Raw genomic sequence first — 17,337 nt, forward strand, 5'->3', positions numbered from 1 at the left:
GGACTTCCCTGGTGGCACAGTGGTTAAGAATCTCCCTGCCAATGCAGCAGACATGGGTTTGAACCCTGATCCAGGAAGATCCCACATGCCACAGAGCAACTAAGCCCAGGCACCACAACTACTGAGCTTGAGCTCTAGAGCCCGTGAGCCACAACTACTGAGCCTGTGCACCACAACTACTGAAGCCCATGCACCTAGAGCCCATGCTCCACAACAAGAGAAGCCACTGCAATGAGAAGCCCGTGCACCGCAATGAAAGAGTAGCCCCTGCTTGCTGCAACTAGAGAAAGCCCATGTGCAGCAACGAAGACCCAATGCAGCCAAAAAACATTTTTAATTAATTAATTTTAAAATAAAATAAAATATATGGAAAAAATAAAATAAAATATATGGAGATATTTTCACCTAAAATTCAGGCTTGATTCACCAAATATCATCCAGTTTCTTCTTTTTTAGTACAAAGTTTAAAGAAATTTTTAATGTCTCTCCTACCTTCTTTCAGCCAAAACTTAAATTTATTGAAAATCTTAGTGTAGAAGGTTTCTATTCAAATTTCTGTTATTCTCTTTGTAAATCAAATTTCAAGTAAGGGAGTTCGATGGTGGCAGAACTTATGCTTTCAGAGGAGTAAGGGTTACAGTTTAAAATTTTCAGTCTTTCACCAAAAGAGCCTTGAAAGTGAGATCAATAAAATTGTTTCCTTACTTTTTAATAATAAGAACTGGAAACTTTCCCATTTCTTTGCATTTAATTTTCCATGTTTACCATATGGCTCATGTACCATGTACATGATCTCTTAGAACTTCAGTGGATTTCTGAAGCCAGGAAAAATAAACAAGGAAGCAACAACAACACTGTTACACTGAACATTTCCCAGTGTTCTGCCTGATTCTAATTACCTTAAACAGTTTACCCAGGATGCTTCAGTATAACCACCTGGAAAAATGAGGGTGGAACTTTAATTCTGGGAGGCAAACGTAATTACTAGATTTACAAAGTATTTTAAAATCCCCAGATAAAATTGAAGAGAGGACTGGAGAGGAATATCACTATTAGCAGTAGTGACTTTGTATGGGGTGGCAGGGGTTTCTGAGAATCAAAGGTCAGTCTCTTTTTCTGCACTGGCCCCTCAGCCCCATCTTGTGCAACCAGCCTCAACGGGAGGTGGAGAAAGAATCATTTATTCACCTTCTGGCTGCAAGAACAGCAGACTTCAACTGTGGCAATTCTAGTACTGAGGAGAAAACACACATAGGAAAAAAGAAGGCCATGTCTCACTTCCAAATTAAAAAAAGACATTTCTACATGTTTCCATAACCCACAGACTGCTGCCATTTGAGGCCAACCCCTCAAAGTTTTCCTCTTTGTCTAGTGTAGTTGCTGAATCTAGGCCACTGTCAGCAATCCTTTTCATTCACCGAGGCCCATCCCCACACCCCACAGATGCAGAGATTCTCCTGGGACATGTGTACTTTGGTATCAAACAATGCAACTCATGTTTGATTTTGGATAACCTTGCACTGCTGAATAAAATAACCCTTGAGAAAGAAGCAATAAAAGCGCTGTAAGAAAAATGACTCATGTTTCCAAGCTGTCTAAAGTGATCACTTATCCCAACAAATGGTAATTCTTTCAAGACACAGTGGGCATACACCATACTTATAAAAGTCTGGGAGAAAAGCCTTGCAATCATTTTTTTTTAATTTGTGTTAAAATGTATCAAAAAACTATTTCTGGTAGGGTGTACCAGACAGGGTATGCTTGAAAACAAAAACAAAAACCACATGGATGTGAAAGCCAAGGTGCACTGGCCCAAGGAGGCGGGATGGGGCAGGGGTGGGGGGGGTGGTCCTTGCTGAACATCCAGGCTCATTGTTTATGTACTTGTTTTTGTGCCTCTAATTGTTTTCCCTTTTCTGCCCTCACTCATTAGAGTGCAAAGATGTGAACAAAGTGGCTTATTGCCCACTGGTGCTGAAGTTCAAATTCTGCAGTAGAGCATACTTCAGACAGATGTGTTGTAAGACCTGCCAAGGACACTGACCCATGGAAAGCCAGAGAGAGCGCCTTGTCATTTCATCGTGGAAATGCATCCATCACAGAGAGCCACCCAGAGGAAGAGGATTGATGTCCTTGCAAATGCATTACCCTGTGGAAAACGTAACCACTGGTCAGCCCTAGCTGACAGGATTTCAATATTATTTTAACTTCTGTGAAGTGGGATTTTTTGATCCAAAGTGCTGGACACGGTATTAGGAGGGAATGCCAGATTGGAGAGATCCAAACAACACAGGGAGACTTGTTTACTGTGGAACGTTTGTGTTCTTTCGAGTAAATCCAATAGCCTGTTTACCTCCTTGGACCATTAAGATAATTTTTATTATGGACTTAGCAATGACACTGAATCCATTTGTATTTAAAACTGTTTAAAATGTAGCTGTTTTGACTTGGTCAACTATGGAAGTAAAGAAGATTCAGAAATCTTAAGTCATAGCTTAAAAATATTTACTATACTTTATCACTACAACAGCACCACGATTTAAATTCTAAAACGGGCTTTGAACTGTAATTTAAGGAGCAATTATAAATCAAAAGTAATGAAAGTTTGTATTATTTTTCTTCATTCCACTTAATTTCCTTAGGAATAATCCCCCTGTTCTGAACACTGCTGTGAGCCATATATCAACTATATTAAACTGAACAACAATGAAGGACTTAGTTTAAAGCAGTGCATCAGTTACTGCAGCTGTGCAAGTCTATAAATTCACTGCTAAAAGACTGTGGCTAACTTGCCATTGTGCAAGTGAAGCTGAGATTTCCATTAAAACTTTAAGAGAAAAACATTTCAATTTCATGCAGAAGCCAGACCTGGGGTATGGTAGAGACTGAAGTACCAGGCCTTTTGCTGCCATCACACAGGATGCCTCAGTTCTTATTTGAGTCACCCCAACTCACTTGTGTTTACATCCTCTCCAGCCACAGAACGGCTTCTGCCCTATTGGATTGTTGCATATGCATGTTGAGCTTGCTGAGATGATACCATGCAGAAGATAGACTGGCTCAGTGACAACCAGGCAGACCCTTTTGCTGACAATTATGATGGGTTCCAGATGTCCCTTCTTTGATATGGCAGAAGGGCATTTATTTATATGAGAACAAGTGTGTGTGTGTGCGAGCGCTTTTGAGTGTGTGGGTAGATGAGTGTGCTTGCACATAGATGTGCTATTTCTGTGAGTTTTAAAGTAGGCAAGGGATAATAACCAAAGAAGAAAAACTCATGAAGACTAGAGATCATAAAGCATCATTTAATAGTCACTCAACCAAGTATTTTGTATTTTTTATGGATACTCTGAATGGCAATTAAATGTGAAACCCGATTTCTTGGGCAAGTCAAATTCTAGAATCAAGTCCACCTAAATTAAACTGACTAAGCTCACATTTTCCCAGTCCACATCACACTCATCAAGAGATTTGACAGTGAGATTTTTAAAAAGAGATTAAAAAAAGAGGGTACTTGCTTATATGAATATTTTGTACTTGAACACGTGCAGCAGGATCTTGAATGTGTTTTGTGTCCTACACATGAGTGCACCTTGCGACACCAACACCTCAAACTCAACCCAAACGGCTACTTTGTAAAGCTGCTACTTGCAGTTAAAGAGTACATTTGACTTAAATCCATCACTGTGCTCTGAAACAACATGTCAGGTGTATCACATACACCATAACCTAAAGTGGTTGATTAGGTTTTTTCAGAAAGGGAGACTCACAGACTTCAAAACCAAACTGTCAGGTTTGCTGTGGACAGTCAGCACGGGACGTTCATTGCTCTGTGTGCTCAGTCGCCCTCATCTGAGTCTCCTCGCCTGCTTTCTCTCTCAGCACCACAGCTCATGTCCCTGAGTTTCCAGAGAGAGCGATTGACAGTAGACAAGAGTGGCCAGGACCCCAGTCTCTGCTGCCTTGGAAAAGACAGCCCAAGTGCCACCTCAGCCATCAGTGAAGGGCAGGCAGCCACAAGCAGCACGGCCCCAGCACTGGCTTCCTTTGGCCCCTTGCAAAGAGCACTTAACTTGGTGCTAATGTGCCCTGGTGAAATAAAATAAGCGAACAAAAGATGTTTGGTTTCGCTGGCATTTTAAGCATAGGTTTGCTATCGGGATCTGCTTTTCTCCAACGTAAATATCAGCTTATGTTTTTATTTCAAACAGATTCCTTACATTACTGACTAAAGGCTACTTTTCCCCTCACCCGGGAACTAACATGGTGAGGGCCATACCCCTGAGTCCCGTGCAGCACCCCAACTGGTGCTAGAAGAGGAGGGCAGACGTGTCCCTCTGGGGTGTGCAACGGCACCAAGGCCAGGGGACAGAGAACTCCCGGGGACAGCATCAGATTACCTTTCTAGAAGGAACCAAACACAGGATGTGTAACAGGACTAAATTTTCAATTGGCCTTGAATTTAAACCTGAGTGAGGAAAAGTCATATTCCACAGCACATCACAGTACTGCTGCTACTCTGTTGTCAACCACGTGGCTACATGGTGCTCTATTCCTAAATGATGACAACAGGATTGTTGGCAGATGCTGAGCCACCATGGCTGGCCCTCCAAAATATATATAGGCTACTTAGGGAACCCCAAGGAAACTGGTACCCCGTGGCTGAGAGCAGTATCCACCACTGGCATAAGACCCACCAAAAAAGGCAAGGTAAGCGTACCCAACGGACTCCTTAAAGAGTCTATATTTCATTAAGAATTTTATTATTTGAGTGAATGTCACATAGGTATCCTTAATAATACAGAATGAAATTACCTTTGTATTATTGCGATTAGTTGTTGCTTATATTTTATACTCAGTATTAATGTGGTACACTGTTACTTTTTTTTTTGCTTTTGTAAATTATATTCTAATTTATTGCCATGTTTCCTAACACGTGTCCTACATTCAATCTCCTGCTTGTAATGAAAATGAAAAAGTCATTGTAACACTTGATGGAGTGAAATTCCACACCAGGCACAGATTTTTTTTTAACATAGATAATTTAGTAAAAATAAAATTCAGCTTGTAAGAATGATTCAGATGGAAGTTGTCTATTCCCTGAAAAGCTGGTGTTAAACTCACAATAGGAGGACTCTCTATCCCTTGCAATACCACACTACATTATCCAAATTTTCCAGGTAGTGTACAGGATTGCGATAACTTGTTGCATTCTTTTCTTTGGCCGCGCCGAGTGGCACGCGCAATCTTAGTTCCCCGACCAGGGATCAGACCCGAGCCCCTTGCAGTGGAAGCGCAGAGTCTCAACCACTGGACGGCCAAGGAAGTCCCACTTGTTGCATTCTTATTACCCTCCTCAGAGATTGCACCTACTTGTATTTCAGTAACATCTAAATGCAAGGCCTCAGTTATTTCTGGTGGGGCTATATCCCCAGATGCCACCAGCCAGCTATTCTAAGGCCAGAAAGGAAGTCCAGATTGGCCACTGCCACATACCGTCAGTCACAGGGCCCACAACTCTTTTGCCCCCTGCTTCTTTTGCCTTCCATGTAAATTCTTTAGCATAGAAGAGGACGCAAGATATTTCACTGTGGAAAGGGTGCTGAACAAAGAATTCATGCTTGAAGGGTTTTTCTACTCAGACTCAACTGGGAACAAAGAACATGATGAGCATACTTTTCTGCCTCCAGACTTTTCCTCTTAGGCTGAGCCGCTTTGCTGAACTGGGGGATACTATCATATGCAAAGGCAACTCAGCAGTTAATCTGAAGGTGTCCCTCCTGCATGCTTAGCTATTTGAGTACTTTCATAATGACAACTTCATCAATTACATAAGAAGATGTACAATGTCCAAACATGGTTGTGTTTTAATCCACTTACCCCATATCCGTCCCCCACAGATTCAGTTGTATATATTAGAAGAAATCAAGTGAGGTGATTAGAAAGTCCTGGGGGGTACTTCCCCAAGGTCATCTTAGGAACCAAAAGTGGTGAAGTATTATGAATTCTTAGTTAACAGGAAGACCCTGGCACCGACTATTTTAACCTCCCACTGCATTTGCAAAGGGTAGTTCTGCCTAGGGGTGAGGGGGGGGGAATACCGAGAAACAAGGCTTACCTTAGCTTAGATTCCTCAGATTCAAGTCTATCTTTTCATCTACAGTTGTTTTCAAGCTTTTGGTTTAATGTTTCTCTCCCTGTGGGATATCTACAGGGCACTATCCTGCTTAGGGCTCTGACCCCAGGGACAGTCTGCCTTCCATTAAAAGATTTTGCCACTTCTCGAGGCCAGGTGACATTTTTTCAAGTAAATTAGGAAGAAAGTTGGCTATTGATCTCGGTTACAAAAATATGTGAATTTGTGTGGCAAGGGTAAGATTCATTACTTTTAAAAGAAGAGAGGAGAAATGTAATTCAGGCAGGAAAAAAAAAGTCATAGGCCAAGAGGACTGGAAAATTCTAAATAAGTGGTCACAGAAAAAAGATCACTGTCTGAATAAAAAAAGGGACAGATTAACTATTTTTGCAATTCTGTCTCATGCATATCATCAGACTGTGTGGAATAAACTAACATGTTTTTAAAAAGAGCAGCTCTTCACAATGGTTTTGTGCCTTAAACTTCAAAACCTCAGCCTGGAACTTAAAAGGAAAATGGTCTGTTCTCCCGTCTCTTTCTCAGAGGGTTATTTCTAGCATTGCTTGTCCCTCATTTCATCCACAGATGATATCTGAGGCCAGAAATGGAATAGTGGTTTGAGGGCTGGAGGAAACCAAGGTTACGACCATATTGTCTCTTGGTCAATGGCTTTCCTTAGCCCACTGAAAGCCTTGAGCTTCTTGGGTCTTGGTTTGGATACCTTCCCTTACAGAGAGGTTTCACATAAGAAGAGGCAAGTTATCACACCAGCTCCAGGCCCCCTAGCAGTCAGAGTGCTTCTTCAGGTCAATGGCTCAAGAGTTGGTGGCATCCACCAGCCCAAGGCGGATATAATTCTTGGAGGGCCTGGTCTGTGCCCCCAGCAAAGGCAGTTGTGGATAGCAGGCTACCGTATGGGCCCACAGAACAGTAATTATGAGATGAGGCCCCTGAAATCCCAAGCAAAGGTGGCCAGAGGAAGTGCCAGTCTAGGGCCAGTCCAGGCCAGGTGTGGCCTCTGTGTCTGGAGAGTGGCATCAGCCGCTGTCATTCATTCATAGCAGTATGTGCTGAGGCCCTACTGTGCCCAGGTTCTGTGCTAGGCACTTAGCATATGCTCTCTCATGGAATATTCTCTCAACAAAGCTATTGAGGACAATACTGTCAATCCCCATTTACAGATGCCAATACTGAGGCTCAGAGAGGTTGAGTTGCTAATAGTCACAGATCAATGAGGAAGAGTCACCTCTTTGACACACAGAAGGGAGCTGCCTGGTCTGCCTCTAGGACAAGGAAGCTGGGGAGGATGCTCCTCTACCAGAGAGAAAGTGACTCACCAGGCCAGAGGAAATGGGGTCCTCCTTCCTGGGAAGCAGTGGGCCTGAGGCCTTAAAAGGGGCCTCAGGGGACAGGGAAGGGTGAACTTTGGGCTCCTGTCTGGTAGGTGGTGGTTGGTGTTCACTATGAAAATTCCTATGTCTGGTGACAAAATTACAGTTGGAGACCAAAAGTGGTTTCTTTTTTTTAAACAGTATATATTTTTAAAATGTATTTATTTTATTTATTTATTTTTGTCTGCATTGGGTCCTCGCCTCTGTGCACGGGCCCTCTCCAGCTGTGGCGAGCTGAGGCTACTCTCTTCCTTGCGGAGCATGGGCTCCAGGCGTGTGGGCCCCAGCAGCTGCGGCAGGCGGGCTCAGTAGCTGTGGCACACGGGCCCAGCCGCTTTGCAGCCTGTGGGATCCTCCCGGACCTGGACCTGAACCTGCGTCCCCCGCATTGGCAGGCGGACTCCCAACCACTGCGCCACCAGGGAAGCCCCCAAAAGTGGTTTCTGAGCATGTGGTTAGAGTTTGTGGGAAGAGGAGGAGAAGGAAGGTCAAAGACATTGGAGGATGAACGGTGTCTGCAATGGCAGCAGCCAAACAACATGAAGGCTCTCACCTCCCCTGAAATGTCCTGTTTTGAATCACAGAGCCTGTCCCTGCCTGACAGCCCCCCACACCACTTCCAGACATGCCAGATGGCCTTGCTGACCTGCCTCCACGCAACTGGAGCAGAATGATTCCCGTGTTGGCTTTGGGGTAAGTTTTGAAGAAGAAAGGTGGGTTCTGTCTGTTTCAGTCAGAGCAGGACCATCGGGGCTTGATAGCTCAGGCCATGGCATAGCTGCCAGCAAGCACATTCTTTGACCTTCTGTGGTGGGTCCACAGAGTGCAACCAGGTGTTCTTTCAGCCCATGCCAGAATGTATCGGCCGCCCAACTGGCCACCTGCCTCCACCCCACCGACAGGGCTTTGGCTGGCCCTCTACCAAACAGCTGTGCTGAGGGCCGCAGATGGCCGCCCACGCTTGTGCCCAGGCCAGCAGCTGCACTGGCCTGACAGCCTGGCAAGGTGGACCTCGTGTGCCTCTGCCCTCCGTCCTAAGTCCTCCCCAAGCCAGGTCACTCAAGGGGCTGGAGAGAAGGAAAACCAAAGCTCACATACACTAAGGAATTGCTTTTGTGGTCCAAAGGCAAGCAAAAAGCACACTGTTCTCTTCCCCTTCCTTCAATATCATCAATTTTGGTATTTTATTTTTAATCATTCAAGTTAATCTGATATAAATGAATCAACATTTAGTTCCTGTTTGTCGAGTGTATTATTGTTAGAATAAAAAAATCTCCTGATTTTTTATTTTCTATGTATCTATACAAAGGCAAAGGAGGATGACGTCCCAAGTTCAAAAAGACAGCATGTACTTATTATCTAGTTAATGATAAGCATTGCTTAATATTTTGAAAAAACACCCACAGAAGTAGCTAAAATGTGAGTTTGATTTAAAATGGGTAGGAAAAAAAAAGTTGTCACAGCTGAACTAATTACAATAAAAAATAATTTGATTCAGAGTTTTAAACTTTAGAACAGAAAAAAAGTAAAATTGAGAAATTAAATATGTTTTATTTTGAGGTTTAAAAAAGGAAGTATATGTTGAAATTATGAAACAAGGTAATTACCTGGAGCCACATTTATCTTTTTTTTTTTTTTTTTTCACATTTATCTTTGAAGATTTTCTGATTGTAGGCTGGGCCAGGAAGACATTATTATCTGCTGTGCTCAGGAGCCAGGTCCCCACCAATGTGGGAAGCTCCTGCTGGAGGGAAGGAGGAGGGGACCAACTGTTTTATTTCTTCCCACATTTAATCTCAGTGGCAGAAACTGCATGTACCAGCTATCTCCTAAGTCTGGCTTTTAAAATCGATACATTAGAACTTAACTCTCCAAATGAGTGCTATTCCCTTCCATGTAATCACTGGAGATCACTCTGTACTCTTCTAAGAGCAAAATCACCGCTCAAAACTGTCTTAAAATTGCTTGTTTAGACTATCTTCCAGGGTAAGATAGATTTTCACAAAAGTCCAAAACCAAATCTAGTGAGTAATTTGCATATAATCATTTTGGCTACAAAATCTTCCATGCCTTATAAATTGACCCCAGGTGATACCACAAAAGCAATTCCAAACATGCTTTGAGTGACTTTTTTAAAGGATTTCACTCATTTGGGTACAAAAGCGCTGGTGTTTTGTCTAAAAATTATTGGCACTGCTGTATAATCCAATTTAAGACTGATAGAATACAAACTTTCACTAAATGTTGTACTATTTCCAATTCTAAAATTAGCTGGAACCTGGACCACCTAAACTGGCGTGTTATCTGTTAGGGAGAAGAAAGGTCTCTGACCTCTCAGAATTGAGTCAACCCTTAAATATAACAGACAAAACCACTGTCTCAGACCCTGGAGGTTAGCAAACAGCTGTCCTTCCAGGATTCTCCTTCCAGAGGGCTAATTAACCAAGGTCCGCCAGCAACACGAGCGAAGCTGCCGCCAACTGTGCAAGACCTGGTGCTCTGCTTCCTCACCACTGGGATGTGCCTTGATTTACACAACTGTAAGTGTGTTCCATTCCTGTAGCTTGAGTCCTTTCCCATTTGCTTAAATGATAATTCCGAGATGAACCTGTCCCCTGATCCTGAATTGGCCGGGTGTGGGGCTGACAAGCCAGCACTGAGTGTCTTCTCCCTTAGTCTGCCTTTTTCTTAGAGTTTTCAAGGAAGTTGTTAATGATGTGTAAATAGATACTCAAATCTATGGGGCCGACTGCTGCTGTGAGGAACTCCCAGAGTGGCCTTCTGAAGAGGAGAGTTACTCCCTTATTCATTCAACTTTGAAGGGTGAATTTTCACCATGGGTTTTTATACAGCAGATACCCATGTAAATATCAAGACACAAACCAAACTTTTGTTCCCAACATTTTTGCTGAAACATGCCTTAAAATCCACAATTTTTATACTTTTTTTCCCCCTGAAAGAACCACATCATTTTAAATTCACACCTTTTCTTTCTAAACAGCTTCAAAAAGGCTTCTTGGGTGGCCAGGAATCCTTGTTCCTCAAAATTAGCAATGACAGCTATGGTCAGGGACACCGTTGGAGTCCATTGTCACTCCAAATCAAGAAGAAAACTTCACTTTAAACATGTTTACAACTCCCCCCTCCAGTAGTCTAACCAGATGTATCTTTTTCATCAACTTCATAATAATTCAATTGCTGATAATTGCCTAGGAGAAAAGCTCTGATAAGACAGATGGGGTCCCTTCAGGAAGTCCTAATGAAGAAAATAATGAGTGACTGTGTCCTTATTTAATGGAATATCCTTTATAAGAGTAAGGGGTGCTGAGAAATTCATAGTGTTTCCTGCACTGCTGAAGATATTTAATTCAATTTCTTTTTTGCTTTAGTCAAGAAAGTATCAACTTTGCTTATTTTGTTTTTATTTATTTTGAAAATTTTCAAGCATATGCAAAGAGCAGAGAGACTTGTTTAACTACTCCAGCCTTCCTCACCCAGGTTACAGCAGTTATCAACATGTGACCAGCCTTCTATCCATCTCTACTCCTCTACTGTGGATTATTTAAGCAAAATTATTTCATCATTAAATATTTTAGAATGTGTCCCTAAAAGATAAAGACTCTTAAAAAAGACTACACTACTATTTTAAAAATTTATATTTTCATTGTAAAATTGCATTTGCTCTTTTTAAAACTACTGTCCCCAAACTTGAAGAAAGTAATAAAAATTGTATATACCACCTAATGAGCACCTATTGTATACTCTATTCCAGGCAGTATAGTAGGTGCGTTCTGTCTGTTATCTTATCATCATTATTACTGATTTTTGTCGAAGAGGAAACCAAGGCTAAGAGAGGTTAAGAGACTCATCTGCTGGCAAGTTGAGCCCAGCAGGACTGTGGAAAACCAGGATTTATGAGAAAACAACTCTGCCACTACCAGTGCCTATCCTGTTTCTCTGTTGCAAATCACATTTAGGAAGAGGAACATCCAGCATCCCTCTCTGCTTGTTGGTCCCAGAAGAGTGGTCCCAAAACAAGTAACTCCTGGAGAAAACTATCCTCCTTCTCTGACCCTTCTTAGTTGCAACAAGACAGTGTTCCCTTCCTGTAACTGCCTTGTTGCTGCAAATGATTTCAGCCATATTTTTCTTTACAATCAGCGAGTCAAAATCTACTCTAGTTAATGAAACTTCTCTCCAACTCCACTGCAAAATTTCTAACTGTAACCATACGTAATTAATAATTAATTGTAACAAACTCAACTGTGGAATAAAATGTGAAATTAAAAGTTATCTGTAGGGAAGTGTCATGATGTCTGCAAATATATAGCTTTCAAAGAATTGAGTTTTTTAATGGGGGGAGGGACAGAGAGAGAACAATAAAACAAATATGGCAAATGTTAATAATTGGTAAATATAGGTGATGGGTAAATAGGAAGAAGAGAATTCATCTCGGTAGAATGTGTGTGCATGTGTGTGTATGTGCATGTGTGTACGTGTATGTTCATGTGCATGTGTGTACGTGTATGTTCACATGCACATGTGTGTACGTGTATGTGTGTGTGTGTGTGTGTGTGTGGAGAGAGAGTGAGAGGGAATGAGCAATGGTTTATTGATACCTTGGTCAAAAAAGAAAGCTTAGTGAACTAGTCTTTCCTTTCCTTTTTCATCTTTCTAAGCAGGAAACCAAGTGAAGGGCAGGACTTGGAGTCACAAGTCTTTCATATAAGGAGTAGCCAGAAAGGAAAGCAACTGGGCTAAAACCCAATTCCTAGTCCTGGTCCAAAAATGAGTTTTTCTCAAGTTGGAGCAGTGGTTCCCAGACTTTCAGACTTCATGGACCAGTAAAATTTCAAACTACTTTGAAGATGGTTGTAGAGTGGCTAACATTTTGCTTTGCCAAGCAAAGACATTTAAAAAAATCTATCATTTACTATTGTCATAAAAGTACCTTTCTAAGAGAAAGTATATTTTAACCCCAAAGACATGAATGTATTTCTCTTTAGTGGAAGTTACTACCTTGTTCTTATTTTTCCATTTAACATCTTTTTCAAATAAGAAGGCTTTTAGCTGCAAGTATACAAAACTAAACAACAAGTGACTTAAACACTAAAGGCAGGGTAGTTCCAGTTCCAGATGGGAGTTCACTGTTCCACAGAGTCCTAAAGGACCCAGGCCTCCCCCCACCTCTCCCCTCTGCCTGTCTCCATGTGCCCATGGCTTCCCTTATCCACAAGACGGCCGTGGCAGTTCCAGGGGCACATGCAGAAGAGACAGCTGCTAGCAGAGAGCAGAGGCTATTTCTACTGGCGTGTCACCATCATGGAGAAAGAGTCTCCCAGAAGCTGCAGCACATGGACCCTCAGGGCTCAACAGCCAGGACTGAGCCACACTCCATGCTCCAGCACCAGGGAGGCTGAGACGATCTGCAGTATCTTTGCATCTCTACTGAAGCTGCCTCTGCTACAAGGGTCAGGGATTGGCTGTTTGTAGGGACCAAGGGACAATATCAGGTCTCTGAAAGCCTCATCTGGGACTGAAGCCTGATATTTGGGAGCTCTTCACTTAGAGCTTCCCATGCTGAGGCCTGCAGTGCCTGCTGAGCATATATCCACAGTCTAAGAAATGCTTTATTTAGTTTCATCCAAGTTGAGAGCAGAGATTTATGTAATAACTCTCAAAAATCTTCCCGCATTGCAAGGGAGCCTGAAGAAACCTGGCCAAATGATATCATAGCTGTGCTGAGAAAAGCTTGAATAATCTCCCATCATTTCATCCCCAATTGCATGTGAACAATTACTCATCTTTATTAACTGCCTTATTGAATTATTCATGAAAGCCAAGGTATTCAGACCCACAGAACTGGCCTTCCTCTGCTACATAAAGGAAATTGTAACAGCTCCTAGTGAGAGTCATTAGCGTAATTAAAATGAACTTTTTACTCTCTTGACAAGCTGTGGAAAATGTGATAACCCACAGATAATTTTAAAACAGTGTTTTAGCCTGGAGCTGCAGTCTCTTTTGAGACATGTGCCATCACTGAAATTGTATAAAAGATAAATTACAATTTTGAGCAAAAACTAAAGAAACAGATTTCCAGGATAAAATGACAGAATAAAACAATAATATAGAATCTCTCTTCCCCCAAACCAATAAAATAAACAAGAGGATTTTTAAAAGGACTAAAAAAAAAAAACCAACAACAAGCAAACAAGAGAGGCAGAATAATTTTCTGCTGTCAGTACTGAAAAATGGTAGCTGAAGGGAGGTCTTGTGTAGTCCACAGCTGACGCGGCATCTAACTTTGCAGCCACCCATCGTCACTGGTACTCAGAAAAGAAGATGAGTACCAGTCACCTTTACTAATCCTAAAAATTCTTACTAATACTCTCAAACATGGGAAGAAGCAGACTGAGGGACTGAATTGGTGGCTCGGGCAAAAACAGAGAAAAGTCATCATCATCAGAAGTCTCTGCTTACCGCAACTTCAGAGATAAGAAAGGCCACAATCTATGAAAAACAATATGGGCATTCCTCAAAAAATTAAACATAGAATTACCATATTTTCCAGCAGTTTCACGTCTGGGTATGTACCCAAAAGAATTGAAAGCAGAGACTCAAGATATTTGTACACCCATGTTTATGGGTGGCATTATTCACAACAGTCAAAAGGTGGAAACGACCTAAGTGTCCATCGACAGATAAACAAAATGTGATACATACATACAATGGAATACTCTCAGCCTTAAAAAGGAAGGAAATTGTGACACCTGTACAACATGGCTGAGACTTGAGGATGTTATGGTAAGTGAAACAAGCCAGTCACAAAAAGACAGATACTGTATGAGATATCTAGAGGAGTCAACGTCACAGAGACAGAAAGTAGAATGGTGGTTGCCAGGGGCTGTGGGGAGGGGAGTGAGGAGTTAGTATTCAGTTGGAGTTTTAGTTGAAGAAACTGAAAAAGTCCTGGAGATGGATGATGGTGATGGTAGCACAACGACATGAATGTGCTTATGCTACTGAACTGTGTGCATTAAAACGGTTGTTGTAAATTTTATGTTTTGTATATTGTACCACAATTTAAAAAAGAAAGAAAGTCTACAAGGACTTGCTATCTCCTAAAGTACTGTGCAGATTTTGGGAAAAGATCCCAAGCCCACAGGATAGGGATATACTAGCTACATAAGTGTGTCATGATACAGGGCTGTGGTGGAATGTATTGTCCTTCCCAGCTGCTCCTTTACTTCCCCATCCTTGTCCTTTGCCCTGTGACTTAAGGTGGCCCCTGCTATGGAACAGAGTCTATTCCCTGCCCGTTCACTTTGGGCCTGGCCATATGACTTTCTGTGTTTAGCCAGTGGAATGTGAGCAAATGTGATATACTCTGTATCTTGGCCATTGGTGGTTGACTGTTTCTTTGTTCATCCTGCCATGAGATTGGCTTGTCCAAAATAGGCACTGCTTGGATGGTTTCCACTTCGGATGTTCACTTGAGTACATTGGAAGCACACATCCACACTAAGAAGAAGAAAATGTTGACGTGTTAGCTCAAGGGATCCTCTTTCCCTACCTGCTCTTCTCTCTGTAACCTTCCCCCTCGTTCCCCCCAGTAGGGGGGATGCTTCCTGAAAACATTGCCCTAGATGGAATGTTCTTTTCTGCCACATGCCTAGCTGCCCAATCTTGTGAGCCAGGTTCTAGCTGAGGGTGACTATTCTGAGATTCCATTGTGAAATATGTCTTCCTCCAAATTTATCTAGAGAAATGAAAACAGCCCATCCTTATGAGCTCATGGGAAAATCCTGGTGCTCTTGCCAGAGCATCAGAAGGGAAAGGCCATTACTTCAGACAGACAGGGATGTCCAAACCTGGAGTGAAGGGAACGTTTTTCACTGCAGCCCCATCCCTCATTGTGCTTCCTCAGCTCATATAAATATACCCTCCGTTGTTCTTGGTTTTCTTCTTTACTCAATATTTAGAATTTTTCTACTCCTACTTGAGATGTGTAAGTTGCTAAATCCAGGGCAGATCCTTTCTTTCCCAATCTAATACTGCAGGAATTCTTGCCTGTTCCCTCAGTGTCTGCCCCAAATAGGTAAAGTTATGAGAGTGGCTGCCGCTCTCAAAGTGCAGGCCGCTGTCCCCTGGGCTGTGGAGCAGACAGAGGGAATGAGAGAGGGGTTTTGCTAATAAGGCCTGTGGCAGAAGCCCGGATGCACACACTTGCCAGACAGAAAATAGCCCCAGATGATGATCTCAACTTATTCTTGATTGCTGCTAATTTCTAGTTGCTGTACTGAACACAGCGTTAGAAACAGTCTGTGCTCGGAGGGTTTGCAGTCTAAGCTGCCAGTGTTGTGCCCTGTGCGCGAGGCTGGTCAATAAGTATCTTTGGATGAGCCAGAGGTCTTTCGGGGGGGAACAAACCTGCTCCCTGAAGAGTTCAAGTACTCAAGTCCAAGAGGAGAGAAATGGAATTCCACCAGAAGTCAAAGTCTGGCCTGGATGAGAAGTAGTAACAAAATGATAAATAATCATGCCTGTTTATGAGCAGGGAGCTTTTATGCCACAAGACTCAGGTACTTCTGAACATAGCTCCTGCCCCTGCCCAGTGGCCTCAGGAAGCTTCGAGGGACAGAATCATCCCCATTTTTGAGGAGAAGTTGAGTTATGGAGACATGAGTCAGCTTTTCCACGGTTGTATCATACAAATAGCTCCCGTGTTCGTTTCCTGCCTACCAGCCAAGGGAGACATTTTTCAGACCTCTCGCCTCCTTCTCGGGAGTGCTTGTGATACAGTGTCACCTGTCAAACATCCAAAAAGTTCTACAGTCCAACACAGTTTGGCTTCAAATTCAAGTTGCCAACAGTTGGCGACGTGAAATGGAGACCTTTCCCCAAAAGGGCAGGAGTGAGTGTGGCCCAGGGCGGTGTCCTCTGCTGGAGGGAAGCAGACGGACACCAGACACCTCTGCTTCCCTGATGTGTGGCCCCCCACAGGTGACAAACAGGACAGACTCGCCTGCCAGTGCTCGGATCGTCATCTGAGACACTGGATAACAGTTGGCAAAGAACAGACTCCACACCTGGCTGACCCAGCTCAGACCTCTCAGAATGAGCAGGTGGCTGCAAAACCCCTGTAAGCGCCTCCATTCAGCTAACCTGGGGCAGTCTGAAATGTCTAGAACCAACTTAAAACAACAAGAAAACTAAATGGCTTCCCCATAGGCATGGTTGCCAAGTTGACCATCAGCAAAAAGAAAAATCAATATACTGAGTTATCCTGAAAAAATGAAATGGAAGCCAACTAGTTCAACCAAAGAGGCAAGAACCTTAGTTCTTTAAAAAAAAAAAAAAAATTCACCAGACACCACCAAAAAGAATAAAATACAAAGCCAGGAGTTGCCAGTCAGTATAGACTTGGCATGTTGAATGTGGTGGACCAGCTGTCCAAGATGACAGGATTGTTGTTGACGGGTACAGGCCTCCAGGGAGGTGGGCTTTGGATGGTGTTGCCATGGCCTGATCACAGTTGTTTATGTCTGTTCCTTGGAATACTAAAACAGCATTGTACTCCAAGCCCGGTGCCTCAGAAACTAGCTGCTGCCCCCTTGAAAGCACAGACAGCCCTGTCTTGAGAAGAATCCTCCAGGCACAGGTCAACTACAGGGCACAAGAGGACACTGGGACAGAAAAATCATTAGGTGAGGGGTCAGAAGAGCTGTCTTCCACCTCTGCCTCTGTCACCTGTCTGATGTTGCTGCTTCAGTTTCCTCTGGGTGAAGTGCAGCTCGTACTTTCCTACCC

The 17,337-nt window shown here is 42.8% G+C and overlaps 1 protein-coding gene across 1 annotated transcript in view; it reads left to right on the top strand.

The window, feature by feature from the left end:
- ADAMTS6 (ADAM metallopeptidase with thrombospondin type 1 motif 6) overlaps positions 1 to 5,077 on the top strand; it is a 266,593-nt gene extending 261,516 nt beyond the window's left edge. Inside the window, exon 24 of the mRNA XM_004270746.3 lies at positions 1,934 to 5,077. Within this exon, the coding sequence (XP_004270794.1) occupies positions 1,934 to 2,043 (110 nt within the window). The 3' untranslated portion in view covers positions 2,044 to 5,077. The remainder of the gene's footprint in view (positions 1 to 1,933) is intronic.
- Positions 5,078 to 17,337: the final 12,260 nt, after the last annotated feature.

Source organism: Orcinus orca, chromosome 3, assembly GCF_937001465.1.
Source record: "Orcinus orca chromosome 3, mOrcOrc1.1, whole genome shotgun sequence".
Lineage (NCBI taxonomy): Eukaryota > Metazoa > Chordata > Mammalia > Artiodactyla > Delphinidae > Orcinus > Orcinus orca.